Genomic DNA, 17,965 nt, shown 5'->3' with positions numbered 1-17,965 from the left:
CTACCACCCAATATACCTTTATAGGTAGATTTGTGGTGGTAGGTTCCCTTTAAGCTTACAGGCCTGTAATTGCCAGGCGAAGTTCTAGAGCCCTTTTTATATATTGGCACCACATTTGCCTTGCGCCAGTCACTTGGCACCACACCAGACATTACAGAATCCCTGAAGATTTTAGCCAGCGGTACAGCAATAACAGAACTGAGTTCTTTAAGAACTCTGGGGTGTAACCCATCTGGTCCAGGAGCTTTGTACACATTGATTTTATTGAGCTTAGATTGGATCATGTCTACATTTAGCCAGCCTAGTATATCACAGGATCCATGACCCGCACTGGCACCACCCAAGTCAGACGTTCTCTCTTCTATTGTATAAACGGAGCTAAAAAACCTATTAAGTATCTCTGCCTTCTCTTGGTCTCCAGTCACCGATGCCCCATTTTCAGAATAAAGGGGTCCAACCTGTTGTGACCCATTTTTTTTTTGCATTGATATACCTAAAAAATTTCTTGGGATTTGTTTTGCTATCTTTAGCCACCTGTATTTCATTTTGTATTTTGGCTGATTTCCTTTTTACAGATTTTGGTAAGTTTTTTGTAAGTATTGAAAGCCTCAGGTGACCCATCAGATTTATATTTTTAAATGTCCTCTTTTTCTCATTAATTGCCCTTTTAACTGTAGCTGTAAGCCACGCGGGGTGTAATCTAGCCCGTCTATACTTTGTTACCTATTGGAATAAATTTAGAAGTATTAATGCACATTAAAAAACCTGTGTGTGTTGTGCTGCCCAATATTCCAAGAAATAAAAATTTTGGTAAGTGATTTTTTTTTTCACCACTTCAGTCAAGTTCTATATAGAGAATTCCCCAATATAAAAAGCCACTTTTTTTACATTAAATTTACTTTATTTTATTTTTATTGAATAAAAATGTGATTTTAAACAGGTCCAAAGTGTTTATATGAAGTCTTAATGGGAACCTATGGGTAGAATTATCATCTGTAGGACTAAGAAGTTTGGCTAGGATTTTCATCAATTTCTAGACAAATTTCTTAAGAAATTTTTATCTAGGGTCCCATCAGCAAATTCAGGAACCATAACACAATAACTATGTTCCTATGATGCGCCTTTAATGTCTCATCACAGGGTCAACTATGGAAGAGATCTTTCAGCAGATGTGATGTCATGCCAGGAAGATGTAGTCAATGTACTCAGATTTATTACCTTGTGTTCTGAAAATCTACATTTAATGAACTCATGATTAGACAAGGTAAAACCTGATCTATACGTATGTATGTAGCGGCTGTGATAACACGTAATATCCTTCTCCACCGGAATCACATCTGCACTTGTTACTTTCTAGAGGAAAGCAGCAGGTCAATATCTTGTATGGCTTTCGATGTCTTCTCTAGAATAGACTGTATATTCATCTCCCCGATTCCATCCTGTACGGCGCTGTCCGTATTACCCGGCAGGGCGGCTGCTGCATTACCATTTCTGCGACTATTCACACTGCTGTTCTCCAGAAGAACTGAACATTTATATTAAGGAGAAATGGAAATATTATAAAGCTACAGTAATGTTCTCCAGGCAGCAAAATAAAATGTAACTCTATTCCTTTACATGGGTTTTCCTGTATTCATTGTTTATGACTGCACAATAATTACTGTATGAGGTTCCCTTTGCACATCAGGTTCCTATTATACCGATGCCTACAGGTGGTGCGCAGTGATCCCTGCACCCGCTGGAGCCGTATAAAGCACACTGGAAACTGGGAAGCGGAAATAAAACAATCAATGCTCAACTCCTTATCACACAGGTGCTCAGCTCCATGTATAATTCACTCTCACCTTTCCAGCGAGTCAGGAATAGACGACCTCCAGTGACCCTTTATACACTTATGTGATAAGGAGTTGGGCAGTGATCATTTTATACCGACTCCTCCAACTAATACTGATCTCTCTGTGAATTAACTCTTTGAAGGATATTTTATTTTTAATGTCCTAAAAAAATTTAATTACAGGCGGTCCCCTACTTAAGGACACCCGACTTACAGACAACCCATAGTTACAGACAGACCCCTCTGACCTCTGTTGAAGCTCTCTGAATGCTTTACTATAGTCCCAGACTGTAATAATCAGCTGTAAGGTGTCTGTAATGGATCTTTATTGATAATCCTTGGTCCCATTACAGCAAAAAAAGTTTAAACTCCAATTGTCATTGGGGCCAAAAATTTTTTTGTCTGGATCTACAATTATAAAATATACAGTTTCGACTTACACACAAATTCAACTTAAGAACAAACCTCCGGACCCTATCTTGTACGTAACCCGGGGACTGCCTGTATTGTGAAAAACCCCTTTATGGCAGGTTTAATGCTTTGCTGTAGGTTCATAGTCATCTGCATTCACTAGAGCTCAGAGACCCCAATCCCCATCTATGAATTTTGACCTCGGATTGATCCCTATTTGGCCTGTTCTGTCGTTGAGTTTTACAGCAGATCTTACGCTGATGGAGTTTCCACTATGCGATTGCTGTGGCGTTAAATCCGTGATGGTAGGTTTCCTTTACATAATAAGGTAGATCCACTGCTCGGTTCATGCGGAAACCCTCTTTCTCATAGTATATTTTGCGTAACAATCAAATAAGTATAATTTAACATAAAGCTTTTCGTAGTGTTATGTAAATAAGCAGCAGTGGCTAATGGAGCGTGTAGTAGCCTTGCTGTGGAGTGGGAATAAAAGGCTACTCCACACGCCAGTAGCCCGGGTTGATGCCACCTACAACTTTGTCTTCAGCATTTGTTTGCAAAGTGGGAGTTGAGCGCTCTGCACGGATAGTCTATATAGAGCACACGCTGAAGACAAACTGGTGGGCGCCATCGACAGAAAGACTCGGGAGCCTAAACCGACTAAAGGTCCTTATGTAAAAAAAAGAAACTTATATACTCACCTTGATGCGAGTCCGATGAGGCACATTGGACTCAAATCTTCAGATCCCACGTCGACCCCCCATATCACGGATGCAGGAAGTGAAGCTGGGACAGAATCCTGACCTTACTGCTCATGCGCTGAACCTACGGCACTTGCACAGTGAAGCCGGAGTGTAATACATTGGCTCCACTTGTCTGAAAGCGAAGGAAAAAAAAAAAAAAAACACACACACAGGGCAATCCATAAGGACCTGTGGGTGGTTTGGTGTCCCAAATCTTCCTGGCAGGTTCCCTTTAAGGATACAGTTAAACCTCTGTATTTTTTCCAGTTCACACTCCACCATCCTAGAGAAGAAAATAAAAACACACAACAGGATAAACCATTAATATAAAAAACATTCAATGCAGGAAAAATCCACAGGGATCACAGCAGCATTGACCGGGTCAGCAAGTCACAAGTGGGTCTGCCCCACTAAATGTATGCAGGATCCACACCATGAGAACTGAATATCCACAGAAGAGACCCAAACATCGGCCTCCAACCCCACAACTGATGTTTGATTGGTAACAGTGTTTACATGGTGGATTTCTCTTTCTAGAATCTAAAAAGGCCACTTCCCACAAAAATTAAAAAAGTAAAAAAAAGTTGTGTCAACCTATATCAAGCTGTAAGAACTCATCACAAACCTGGAGAGTATTTCACTTTTTTTCTTCCAGAGCTGAATTTAGTGAAATACTATCTGGTTCTGTAAGGAGTTACATCCCTAGAAGCTTTATCCTCTTCTCCTTATCTTTATGCTCTGTGAGTATGAATTTTTAAATGCACTGCATCGTTACACTGTTATTTCTCTGCAGGGGTGATTTTCTTTCATAAAATATAGAGAAGAGAATAAAACTTTATCCTGATGGGAAATCAGTCGCAGCTCCAAGAGTCACAACTTAGAGAAAAGTAAACAGTCCATCACAAATACATATATCTCAAGAGTTTACTGTGAACTTCACTATGGATTAACAAAAGCGGACCAAAATTATAAAAATTAGGCAAGCTTTTACAGAAGTGATGCATTATGGATCCGTGGGCTGTCATGTGTTATAGATCATGTATATCACCACATGTATAACAGGCTACTTCCAAAACAAAAGAGGATTAACCAGGTTGTCCTATAACACTCCACGGGAGGCTAACTCACCCAAGTCCTTGCACCATGTCAGTGTCTTTAGTAACAGGGGTCACCAATTCTCCCAATTCCTTCTCATCCAGCCATCGGCACCAGGACACAGCGGTTTTTATATACCTTTAAAATAAACACAGATTAAAGTAGAAAGTATTGTAAAAAGTTTGTCCAGGATTGGAAACACATTGCTTATATCAGAAACAGCGCCACACCCGGTCATGGGTGGTGTCTGGTATTGCAGCTCGGCTCTACTATAAGTAAATTATTAATATAATGCAGAGATTTACTTACTAAGAATCAGGGCACAAATGACTTAAAGGAGCCATAACTCAGCACATGGCAGTCATACCTTGCATATTCTCCTGGATTGTCCATCTCCACCAGTTTTGATGATCCATCTGGATATCGTAAACAGCACCAACCAAACTGTTCATATCCAACAGTGCTAGAGGATTTCTGGAAAGTTGTGGTGTCAGGACACTAAGAGAGGAAAAGATGCAATATATTATCTATTAGGAGTTTACTTGGTTATACATCCATCAGCTCCACTCATCAGCAGATCCTTTATACCCCCTGTGAATTAGATCTGAGCTGCAGTAGCACACCCTGGCCACTACACAATGAATGGCACTGCTCTTCCAGCTTCTGAAACCAATGACGACTGTACACAAAAAACAGATTATAAATCTATCGGATTGGTGGGGTGTAGGGGATGTCTGACCTATAATTATATAGCTGAAAATCTATATGCAGTAAACGTTCCTTCAACATGATAATCCAGTACAGGCAGTCCCCGGGTTACATACAAGATAGGGTCTGTAGATCTGTTCTTAAGTTGAGTTTGTATGTAAGTCGGAACTGTATATTTTATCATTGTAATCCCAGCCAGAACTTTTTTGGTCTCATGACAACCCAACATTTTTAAAATCCAATTGTCAAAGAAACAATATTAACACTAAAGCTTCATTACAGACACATTTGATGAGTGTTACAGCTGATCATTGTAGCCTAGGACTAAAGTACAATAAATTACCAATATCCAGAGGTCCGTTTGTAACTATGGGTCGTATGTAAGTCGAGTGTTCAGGGGACCGCCTGTATTGTGATTCTTGTGTTGTATATACACAGACAAAATGATGTTGTAAAAAGATATGAACTATCCCCGTTACCTCCTCATTTATATTAAAGTTGGCAAAATTCCAGATCATGTATAACAGGACACCGTCCACAAAGCTGGCGCACACCGTGTTATTGGAGTAGACGGCAAATCTTCCTTGGTTCTGGATGAATGACTGCTGGAGCAGCGTCGGAACGACAGCTCTGGAGTCTGGGCCAGAACCCTAAAAGAAAGGATGTATCTGATGACAGAAGTATCGGACCAGCCCAAATAAGTATTCTATAATAACTTATGTATGATGGATGGGGGGCTCTGCATGTCGTTACACATAGTGGTATTATGTATATACACAGCGGAGAGGTGTGAGCTCCTATACTCCAGGATATTATGTATATACACAGCGGAGAGGTGTGAGCTCCTTATACTCCAGGATATTAGGTATATACATAGCGGAGAGGTGTGAGCTCCTATACTCCAGGATATTATGTATATGCATAGCGGAGAGGTGTGAGCTCCTATACTCCAGGATATTATGTATATACATAGCGGAGAGGTGTGAGCTCCTATACTCCAGGATATTATGTATATACATAGCGGAGAGGTGTGAGCTCCTATACTCCAGGATATTATGTATATACATAGCGGAGAGGTGTGAGCTCCTTATACTCCAGGGTATTATGTATATACATAGCGGAGAGGTGTGAGCTCCTATACTCCAGGATATTATGTATATACACAGCAGAGAGGTGTGAGCTCCTATACTCCAGGATATTATGTATATACATAGCGGAGAGGTGTGAGCTCCTATACTCCAGGATATTATGTATATACATAGCGGAGAGGTGTGAAAATAGTAAAAAAAAAAAAAAAAAAAGCAAATAATAAAAAAACCTCCGATAAGTTTGAACTTACACAGGATACAATAACATTTCCCAGCAGTCTGTTCTGGCCACAGTAAACATCTCACACTTTTATGCAATCATTTAATTTCCTAAGATTTTGAAAATTAAAGTGCAAATAACTGCAGATATTTCCATAACCTTCTGGCTGAGAGGAGATTCAGCTTTTCCCCTTTTGCATGGTGACAGTATAATTAGCCTATTCAAATAGATATGGAAATGACAGGTCCCGGTCCGTCTTACCGTCCTCCAGCAGCAGGTGTGTGACAGGGGATTTATGGAGAGCTTGTGCCTACAGCAAGATTCCAGAAACCTGGAGAATGAAACAAACACAGAGGAAACAAGACAATTCATACATACACACTGACATAAAGGAAACATCTATTACTGTCCATTATCAGATTAGTGGGGGTTCAATGCCCCGCGTCCCCATAGAACAGCTGTTCTCAGAACAACAGGAAGCAGAGAGCTCCGTCCTCTGTGTAGCTGAGTCACTGCAGCTTAGGCCCTATTCAAAAGAAGCAACGCTCTCTGCTTCATGTTCCATTATCAAAACTTCACAGGCTGCTACACTGTCTCGCCCAGCACTTTCCCTCACTCTGCCTGCTGTAATCTCAAGGCAGCAGAGAATTTTTAAGCACACAGTGGGAGGGATAGACATACTCCTCTACAGCGTAACAGCCTGTAAAGCTACAGCACAGAGGGGCACTGGTAACGTTAATTTTAGAAGGAAGGACGCCATGGATAACAAATGAAATGACCACATGGTGTCTGGATCGATGGGTAAGTGTCCCTGGTTTATCTTGCTTGATTTTGGATTTCCTTTAAAGGGGCTGGCCACTTTTTTACATAAGTTGCCCATGTGCCTTTATTGACTTAAAGGGCATCTACCACCAGGATGAAGGATTGTATGCAAATGAGCCTTAGGGGCTCCAGTCTTTCATCCTGGTGGTAGATGCCCTTTAATGATAATAATAATCCCTGAATGTCCAGCAGGGGAGGAGGTGTTCAGAGGTGGGAAGAGCTTGACTTCAGTGATAAACTCTCCAGCTCCCTGACTGGTTTATAAAACCAGTTAACACCCAACTTCAAAGTTGATTTTCTTGATGAAAAAACATGATCAAGAAGCAGTTCAGCCGGTTGACAACACACTGGTAATAGTTTGTTAAGCCAATTTCTGATGACAGGTTCCCTTTAAGGACAGGTTGGAGCAGTGAGAGAGGAAGTTGTATGTATGCAGAAGACAGAATCTTGAGAATAGGGAAAGGCTGAAGCTCTCAAAGGAGGCAAAGCCACAGGTACAAGTCAAATCGGTTAGTGAGGTTGTTGCTAGTAACACAACCCAGCTTTCCTAAGGATACATTCACACAACGTTGTGCCCACCGTCAGTGTCAGGGAGAGGAGGAGAAGGCGAGCACTGGTCACCCCCGCCCCTCTCCATAGCGATGTATGGCGCACATGCCGTATTATGGAGAAAGATTGGACACATTCTATCTTTCTCCCGGTTATATGACGTAACTCCCGCACAGCGTGGTGCACCCATTGCCGTCTATGGGGGACATATAAATGGAGTATCTACGTCAGCTGTATATACATCCCCCATACGGCCGTGTGAATGTAGCCTAAGACTACAAAATCAAGCACATGTGTGGGCTCATGCACCCACTAGGCGGGAGTAGACTTACTAGTAGCACCCCCAAACTCTACTAACCTTTCACCAGCAGTGCAGTCTGAGAATGAGTTACTTTGAGGGTTTGGATGGGTACAGACACACGGTTAGGTTTGTATGCAGAGCAGGACACTGACCTTGTAGCCTGGGATATGACGGAGCGCACAGAATACAGAGCTCGCGGTGTGTCCGGAGGGAGATCTCTCCTACTATACAGGCGGTCTTCTATCTAATGACATACAAGGACAACTTCATGTAACCACAAGGATTCAAGGTCAAGACGTAGAAAATGTTTTGGGGGACACACAACTACAACAGGGGGAAAAATCCATAATAACACTAGAAGAAGCCTCCGTCAGGACCTGGTAAAGGACCTGCAGCTTCATGTTCTATAAAATATCTCATGACTGATGCCCCCCATGTTATATCCTGTAACTGGGGTTGGGGGCTACATATTACCTACCTGTTTAGTATCATCTTTCATGAAGTAATGCTTAAAATATTTTCCCATACAATCACCCTCCGAGATAAAAACAGACCCATCGCCCGGGTGAATTTCCACCAAGTTGGTTCTGTCCAAAATGAATCTGATGGAAAAAAGATGAATTGTTTAAGTGCAGAATAATACTCAGTGTATATGGCCTGGAGCACCCTCCTAACATAGTACAGTCCCTGCCAGTCTACCCAGCACTGTACTGGGGGGCATAGAATGGGTACAGGGGCATGCACATGCCAGTAGGGGGCAGTGTACATAATCAGCGCAGAATCATTGTATTTATAACATTAAAGGGACGGACATTACCATCTATCCAGTGCAGAAGTCTTAATGCTGGGACCCCCACAAATCAAGATAATTGGGGATGTCAATAACATAACCGATGGGGTTGCCTGCATATAGATCCCCAATAATATGATTTAACCTAGGTCCTCACCCCCTTCTTATTTGTGAGGTCTGTTGACCTATTCAAATTTTCTACAGCTCCTCCACAGGGCAAATGCAGTATTACACAAACCTCATTCATATCAAATGATGCCTCATTATATATCTAAAACATCAATTATAGGATCAACCTAGAACTAAGGGCAACCAGACAGCTTTTTATAAAAGTCATTGATAGCATCGATCAATGCGCAAGGTCTCTAGCAGCGTGTGCAATATAATCTCTCACCTGTACAGGACACCATCGGACATCACCACTTTCAAGGACAATGGATTTACTGCCAACGCGTCGTCTTCTTCCAAAGAAAACTTACAGAAGCTGAACCTGTAATAAGACATTGCGGTCAGGGATGACAATGGCGCTCACGCTGCATTCATCTGCTCAGTACTGATACAATAAAGCATCGGACACGAGCTAGAACGGGTTATTGTTGCCAAAAGAACCCTATTCATATGTATATGGACGGCAGATTTATCCCACTAGTGACATGATCCTGCAAGGAAGGGACATTATAGGGGTTTTCCCATAGGAGACATTTAAGGTATAGTCACAGGATGGGTGCGGGTCCCAGATGTTGATCTCTAAGCACAAGTCAAGCGCGACAAAGACAACATTACACAGCGAGATAGATTTCTATGCTGTTTCCTCCATAGCAGAAGGAATATTGAGCCTTGGGGCTTTAGTTAGAGATGGGTCTATTATTGCCCTCTGTCAAGTATTTATGGAATAAATCCTTTAAAGCCCCTTTGCTAACCTGCTTATCTATAGTATACGCTATATGACAGATGTGCTACACAATGGTCACGACATCCCTAAAATTCCCTACAGAACCTACATCTGCTGCACAAGATGTTCTGAATGACAGCTAGCAGAGGCTGATCCGCTCTTACTGCCATGAACACTTGATGGGACCCAGCATGCACATCCAACTATGGATCCCACCTGTAATGTCTCAATAAACCTGTAGACAGGTACAGCCCTTTTTTTGGTAGAGCCGGCCATGTTTTTTACTAATCCATAACAACCTCTTTAAACATAGCTGTTGGCCACTTAACTCTGATAACCAGATCTGGTCTAATGTTATCCCGTCCTATATGTCCATAGGTCATAGTAGTAATAATTGTCTTCTGAATAAATCCCTTTAAGTAAAAGTGAGTGACAGTCACAGGTTTGGGGACATGTGTCGAATAGTCTCCAGATCGTCCGTCATAAGAATTTCTTATGCTATTGAGACGTTTCTAAATGTCTCGCTCCTTGAGATTCATGGATGACTTTCTAACCATATATTAACATCAAGGAGGACATTCCTGTCCCAGGACCCTAAGAAAAGAGCACGGACCCCTTTGCTATAGACTCAAGAGTATATGTACCGTATATACTTGAGTATAAGCCGAGACCCCTCATTTTAACACAAAAAACTGGAAAAATCTATGGACTCGAGTATAAGCTGAGGGTGGGAAATGCATTGGTCACAGCCCCCTGTAGTATATAGCCAGCCAGCCCCATCAGAAGGCGAGTACACTTTTTTTTTCTTGACTTTAGTATAAGCCAAGTAAGGGTTTTTCAGCACATTTTTTTCTGCTAAAAAAACTCAGCTTATACTTGAGAATATACGGTAAGTCCTCTACATACAAACAGCACAGGACACAGAATTGGTCCAGGAGTCAAGACTGTAGAGGAGAAATCAAACCCAGGCCTTTCAATATCCACACAGTAGGGAATAACTTGCTGATCCTCGGGGGTCTATCTACTATAACTGTCACCAATAACAAGAATAGGGCCCCGTTCCCAAAAATGATTGGGCGGCAGGTTGAGCATTTGTCCTGCCTCTCCATCCTGTATGACAATGCCCTCTGCTATCCCTGGTCCAATGGATGGTGCAGCAGTATACATGCCTGGTCCCAGTGCTCCATTTAGTCACGAAAACTGGACCCTTGTTCTTGAATTTAAAAACTGGGGGTCCTATAAGTCAGACTCAACAACCCCCTAGTGTGTGGGCAGGAGATTACATTTAATCTTTGAATAACCCTATAATGGTCGCGCTATCTGATCCCTGCTATGTATCCCCTCTGCCATGTGCGGGGGGTGAGGTGTTACCTGTGCAGGTGTGCGGCAGTACAGGTGAGGGGTAGTGCTCTTGGTAATGCAGATACTCTTCTACCTTCATCAGAGCTGGTTGTGATGTCTTCTGTGTCCGCAGATTGCGTTATATCACCTGGTGAGTCTCTGTGATGCTGAAGAGCTAATCCCATCGGGTAGTGGAAGGCCTGCGGACAGTCGGCTACAGAGAAGCGCTGCAGCAGCCAGGTGTACTGCAGGGAATGCTTGGTCAGACATGACCGGGGCTCCTCTTGCAGGGCAGAGGACGAGTATTTTGACCTGTTCTGGTTTCTTGTGGCTATGACCCCTGCGGCCGTGACCTCAGCATTCTGTTTGTGGGTTGACGTTTCTGCAGGACAGGGGGCGCTGCTGAGCTGACATAAAAACTTCACGGTGATTTCTCTCTGTAGAGCATTCATGTAGAAATGAGCATGTCCATCCAGTGAGGAAACTCTTACACTGCCGTCCTCCAGGCGTGTTACACAACCGGCTCCATCCTCCACGGCGGGCCACGTAACTTCAGAGATCTCCACCAAGAGAGTCTGACGAGAGAAGAAGATGAAACATCACTTTATGCATCCAACCAAATTGAGTTGAATGAGGTTGAGTTGCAATACTACACACAGCCTACAGACATGGGTGGCGCTGTCTCTACACATAACATACAGTAGCCCAGGAGCTGAGCTGCAGAGGGTTTGTGGCTTTGATTAATGATGATGACATGTAATGAGAATATTATTTAATGTGAAGGGAAATCACAAGCTCCTGCGCATCAGTGTCCGTCATCACAAGCGAGTCCATCATCCTGGATATCCAGCTCTGAGACACTCCTCCTGTTCACATGCCTCATCCCCAGGATAGGAAATAACAATGTGATTGGTGAGCGTCCAATAACTGGGACCCCCACCGAGCATGAGGGTCCTGGTCTCACTAAAAGGTGCAGTTTGTGCCCTACTGATCCAATCAATTTATAGGAGTGTCACAAGTTGCATAGCACAGCACTCCACTATCTCCAATACTCCGACAGTGCCCGAAGGTGCTGGAGATATCTGAGCGCTGTGTCCAGCAACTCCTGGAAGGAACGGCAGGACATGTGTGACTTACCGCTCCATCAATTAGTGAGAATGGGCCCCCATTCCTGATCATTGGTGATCCATTCTCACAGCATTCAGAACCTCACTGATCAGCTTGTTATACCCATCTTGGGGATAAGGGAAACTATGCTAATTTGGTACAAGCCCTTTAAAGGGAACCTGTCATCAAGAACAGCCATAATAAACTACAATAAGGGAGGATCAGAAAACCTAGGGGGTGCGTAAAAATAGTAAAAAAAAAAAATACCTAAAAACTTTAAATGTTAGGTATCGCTGTGCCCCAAAATCTCCGATCTATCAATATATAATAATGGCTATTCCCAGTGTTGAAGCCAGTAATGGAATATGGTGCCCGGACGTCCAAAGGGCCTTTTTTTTGCCATTTTGAACCATAGAAAATTTTTTATTAAAAGCGATCAAAAGATCGCACATTCCCTAAAGTTGGAGCAAAGAAAACGTCAGCTCACCCCGCAAAAGATGACACCTCACAAATCTCCATGTATCGAAGTATAAAAAATCATTAGCACCGCAAACTGGCAAAACAAAGACTATTTGTTTTTTTTGTACAGGTTTTAATTTTTTAAAAAAGAATTAAAACTTATATAAATGTAATATGACTGTAATCGGAACGACCCAAATAATAATGGAGATGTGTCGTATGGAGCGCTGAGAGAAACCTGTAAAAACCAAGCCCCCAAGATAATGGAGAAAATGTGTGTTTTCACTGCATTAGAATTTTTTTTTCCTGCTTCACAGTACCCGGCATGGAATATTTGTTTGGCAGGAAACAAGCCCTCACACAGCTCTGTACATGGAAAAATAAAAATAAAAAAAGTTATGGATTTTTGAAGATGGGGAATGAAAAATGGAAACAAAAAGACAAAAAAGGACCAAGTCGTTAAAGGAAACCTACCATATGATTTGATGCGTTAAGAAGCAAACATACCTTGAGAATGCTGTAGCTACACTGATGCAGGATCATATCTTGTTCAATACCTGAGCTGAGTGGTTTTGCTGAAAAAAACTATTCTAACATTGAGGACCTTGGGAAAGCTGGATCAGCATGGCTGCAAACAGAGGTCGCATTAACGCCTCACCACGCGTCATAGACGCGTGATGAGGCGCCATTACCCCCCAAAATAATTGCCATGCGTAAAGTTACGCTTGGCAATTATTCCCTGTAGCGCGCAGGCAGAACGGCCCGGCGCGCGCTGCAAAAGAGGTAAATGTCAGTAGCGCGATCGCAGCGCGCGCCGGGCCGTTCAGCGGGACACGTGACTGGGGGCGGGCCGGAGTGAGAGCACCCGCCCCAGGGGAGACATGTGGGCAGTGGCGTACCGTCCGCGGTCGCCATTGAGACCGGGCCCATCAGAAGGGGGGGCGGGGCTGTCACCAATGCCGCTCTTTCCCCAGCTCTCCGCTATCCCCTGACCCCCTCCCCCCTCGTCCGCTGCTTGGCTCCTCCGCTCCCCTCGGCTTCTCTGCTTCCCGGCTCCTGCGCCCGAATGCGACAGACAGCCGACTGTAAGTCCCTCTATGTATGTGCTGTGTTGTGTCTGTATGTGTGCTGTGTTGTGTCTGTATGTGTGCTGTGGTGTGTGTATGGTGTGTGTGCACCCTGTGAGTGTATGTGCTGTGTGAGAGTATGGGCTGTTTGTGCATGGTATGTGCAGTTGCACTGTGAGTGTACGGTGTGTGTGCACTGTGCGTGTATGAATATGCTGTGTGAGTGTATGGCGGGTGTGTGTGCACTGTGAGTGTATGAATATGCTGTGTGAATGTATGGTGTGTGTGCACTGTGCGTGTATGAATATGCTGTGTGAGTGTATGGTGTGTGTATGAATATGCTGTGCGAGTATGGCGTGTGCGGGTGTGTGTGTGTGCACTGTAAGTGTATGAATATGCTGTGCGAGTATGGCATGTGCGGGTGTGTGTGTGCACTGTGAGTGTATGAATGTGCTGTGTGAGTGTATGGTGTGTGTGCACTGTGCGTGTATGAATATGCTGTGTGAGTGTATGGTGTGTGTGCACTGTGCGTGTATGAATATGCTGTGTGAGTGTATGGTGTGTGTGCACTGTGCGTGTATGAATATGCTGTGTGAGTGTATGGTGTGTGTGCACTGTGCGTGTATGAATATGCTGTGTGAGTGTATGGTGTGTGTATGAATATGCTGTGCGAGTATGGCGTGTGCGGGTGTGTGTGTGCACTGTGAGTGTATGAATATGCTGTGCGAGTATGGCATGTGCGGGTGTGTGTGTGCACTGTGAGTGTATGAATATGCTGTGTGAGTGTATGGTGTGTGCGGGTGTGTGTGCACTGTGAGTGTATGAATATGCTGTGTGAGTGTATGGTGTGTGCGGGTGTGTGTGTATGGTGTGTGTGCACTGTGAGTGTATGAATATGCTGTGTGAGTGTATGGTGTGTGCGGGTGTGTGTGCACTGTGAGTGTATGAATATGCTGTGTGAGTGTATGGTGTGTGTGCACTGTGAGTATGAATATGCTGTGTGAGTGTATGGCGTGTGCGGGTGTGTGTGCACTGTGAGTGTATGAATATGCTGTGTGTGTTTATGCTGTACGTATGCGTATTTGTTTTGTGTATGGAGCGTGTCTGTATATACTGTATGTGTGTACATGCTGTATGTATGAGGGGGTAAGCATCGCTCACCCCCTCCTCCTGTCCCGTGTGCCCGCTGTCACGGCGCACACGTCACAGCACTGCACACACTACACTCACAACACACACTCACACTGCACAGCACACACTACACTCACCCCCGGCACTGCTCTTAGGCCCCGTCGATCACAAACGCAGGCAGCTGCGGGCAGGTAGAGATGGAGCAGGACGGGGAGCAGCAGCTTCGTGGCCCACATGCAGTGGCGTAACTAGAAGAGGCTGGGCCCCATGCAGAAGTTTGTCATGGGGCCCAGCCTCTTCTAGTTACGCCACTGCATGTGGGCCACGAAGCTGCTGCTCCCCGTCCTGCTCCATCTCTACCTGCCCGCAGCTGCCTGCGTTTGTGATCGACGGGGCCTAAGAGCAGTGCCGGGTGAGTGTAGTGTGTGTTGTGAGTGTGTTGTGTGCAGTGTGAGTGTGTGCTCTGCTGTGAGTGGGGAGTGTGTGCTGTGAGTTGTGAGTGTGTGTGTTGTGTGAGTGTGCTATGTGTATTACCGAAATTTTCATACTCCTCCTCGGGTAAAAATACTCCCCAAAAATGGTGAGAGGAGTATTTTTACCCTTCTGGAAAAATGTTAGTGCGACCTCTGGCTGCAAAGATAAACATATTACATGCGGGAGCTTGTAATTACAACTGGAGGTTAGTCAAGACATGACTAATCAACCTGAGCTGGATCACTCATACACAGCAGTTGGGGATGGTGCAGCAATTGATTATTCTGCCTTCAGGCACAATGCAGGGATTACATCATCATTACATTCTCTCATGCAGAGAAAAACTCACATGCTAGGAGTAGCGCTGAAGGAGCCATAGAAGCGACAGAGCCTCATTATCATAATGTTATATCTGTTTTATCAGCAAAACCACTCAGCTCAGGGAATAACCAACATATGATCCTGGATCAGTGCAGCTACAGCATTCTCAAGGTATGTTTTCTTCATAATGCATCAAATCAAATGGTAGGTTTCCTTTAAGGGGTTAAAATTTAACGGATCCCAGACAAGCGCATGTGAAGTGACTACACACAGGACAGGACATCACAGCAGGACCTACCACAACCTTATCCGGAGCTACAAGACTTGAGGGGAGGAACGGGCGGCAGGAAAACGTGTTCCGAAAGTTTAATGCCTGAAGCACTTGCTCCTAAGGAAAAGAAAAAATACAAATAAACTCTACACAAAAGTAACAACATCAAAGGCAAGACATTTAATAAGCTAGCAGGACAACGTCAGCCCCCAATATGTGGATCCTAGGGGTAGAGTTTTCGAACGTTTTTCAGGTGTAGAAGATATATATATATTTTTTTTAACACTACACTGTTTTGACAAAACGTTGGCCAACCCCTTTAAGGACAACGAGCAATGACACCAGTCTGACCAGGGCATTGAGGCACAAAAGAATCTACATAGCTATGGATCATGTAGGGAACCATCAAACAGCTAGAGTAAATACCCAAAAATAAGGGGAGATGTTCAAAAGTTTCAGGACAAAGTTTTATTTCAGAAATGAAATGAGCAATTACATATCCGAAACATTAGAAAGTAATGGGCAGAGGCGTCTTTTGGGCGCAGAACATGGCCGCCATATTGGATAAAGGGCAGGATATGTGGGTGGTCACTTAGCATCAAATCTCTCCAAAATAGATTGTCACAATCAGATCTGTAATATCTATTGTGGTTCAAAAGTCATCAGCACAGAGACTCTCCATAGATCCACATGTGCAGGGGCGTAGCTACAGTGGTAGCAGCTGCTATGGGGCCCACAGTGTCAGGGGCCCCATCATCTGACCTGACACACTAAAAAGTGCAGGATGTGCGTCATTATATAGATATTATGCTGCACATTGTACATATATGTGATGTATATATTCTGTATGTGTATGTATACAATGTATGGTGTGTAACTCACACAAGTGAGTATAGAAATAAGTATATTTTTGAAATGGGAAGGGGGGGGCCCCATTCAGAAGCCTGCTATGGGGCCCTGCCACTCCTAGTTACGCCATTGCGCATACGGGTTCATAATGATTGGATCCAGAACCACGGATAACACGTCACATAGCTGTGCATCACAGGGAACCTTCCTGGTTGTTGTAACTTTCTTTATAACTTTAGAGCTACAACTGTAATGCACAGCTATGTGATGTGCTGTCCCTGGTGCTGGATCCAATCTATGGAGGACCACATATTACAGATCTGAGCAATGGGGTGCTGAGATATTTAGGATCTTCTCTGATCCCTTTCTATTGGGGTAACTTTCCCTTCATCCAATACGGAGGCTTTCAGGATCTAGCCATAGTATAAGGGATTGGTCCTCACTCATTACTTGCTGAGGGTCAGGGGTCATTTTCCATGGTCTGTATAAAACGCTCCATGTGAACACTTCCCTACAGCTGCATGTATAGAGGTGCTGGTAGCGGGTGACCATGCTATACAGCGCTCTCTGCAATCAGCTTTATTTATACAGAGCAGGAGGAGCAGTATAACACGGCGGCTCTCACCCGGCAGCTGCTGGTCGCATACTCCGTCCTGTGCCGCGCCCGCTCCTTGCTCCGCGCCGGGTGAGCACCGGGCTGGGGGCGCTCATACATGAACTCGCTCCCGCACGCAGACAGACGGAGGCGGGCGCCGTCCCGGTACTGAGCCTCCACCGAGTCATCGGAGAACAGGAGGAGAGCGCGCGGCCCCGCCGCCATCACAGCCGCCGCGGCTCAAACTGCCCGGCTACTGACAGCCCCGCCCAGTGCTACTCTGATTGGTCACGGGGCAGCCCGACCTGCTGATTGGACAAGGGAGTGGTTGCCTTGGTAGTGGAAGAAGCCGCTTTCATTTTGACAAGTCAACTGACGTTTTTAGAAACGTTTTACTGCGCATGCGCACGTGAGAACTACAAGTCTAAGCACGGCCTGCACCATTTCATCATTGTACGCATGTGCAGTCATACAGGAGGCTTCTGTCCACTAGGTAATGTTCAGACCCGGCGGTCTTGAGTAGTGTACATTATGTGCTTTCCATCCAAATCAGCTGTACAGTGTGTACAGTGACATCTTTTGAGGAGGAAGGGTGCGTCTTCTACACAATCAATAACCCCTTGCAGAAAATTTTTATTTGCACATAAAATCACAGAATAGAATAATTCCAATGATACATATACAATACATATAAGTGCACAACCTTCTGTATATAACCCACCCCCCTCTCTTTTCCCTTTCCCTTCTTCTTCGATTTTTGTTATATATCCTTGTATTAATATCCATGGCAACAGAACAATTACAATTACGTATTTTCTTTCTTTCCTTCCTTTTTTTTTCCTTTCCCTTCTTTCTTCTTCTTTTTCCTTCCCTTTTCCCTTCTAACTTCCATTCACC

At 44.2% G+C, this 17,965-nt stretch overlaps 1 protein-coding gene across 1 annotated transcript; it reads right to left on the bottom strand.

Moving 5' to 3' along the window:
* Positions 1 to 940: 940 nt before the first annotated feature.
* C1H5orf34 (chromosome 1 C5orf34 homolog) lies at positions 941 to 17,374 on the bottom strand. Its single transcript, XM_072136447.1, has 12 exons — positions 17,099 to 17,374; positions 15,652 to 15,741; positions 10,825 to 11,369; positions 8,956 to 9,051; positions 8,250 to 8,373; positions 7,924 to 8,015; positions 6,361 to 6,430; positions 5,271 to 5,441; positions 4,451 to 4,581; positions 4,117 to 4,221; positions 3,231 to 3,271; positions 941 to 1,525 (listed from the first exon to the last, which is right to left on the bottom strand). The coding sequence occupies exons 1-12, from the start codon at positions 17,291 to 17,293 to the stop codon at positions 1,347 to 1,349; spliced, it is 1,839 nt and encodes a 612-aa protein (XP_071992548.1). The 5' UTR covers positions 17,294 to 17,374; the 3' UTR covers positions 941 to 1,346.
* Positions 17,375 to 17,965: the final 591 nt, after the last annotated feature.

The sequence above is a fragment of the Engystomops pustulosus genome, chromosome 1 (assembly GCF_040894005.1).
Source record: "Engystomops pustulosus chromosome 1, aEngPut4.maternal, whole genome shotgun sequence".
NCBI lineage: Eukaryota > Metazoa > Chordata > Amphibia > Anura > Leptodactylidae > Engystomops > Engystomops pustulosus.
Note: the sequence above shows the minus strand (reverse complement) of the source record. Positions and strands in the feature narration are given on the sequence as shown.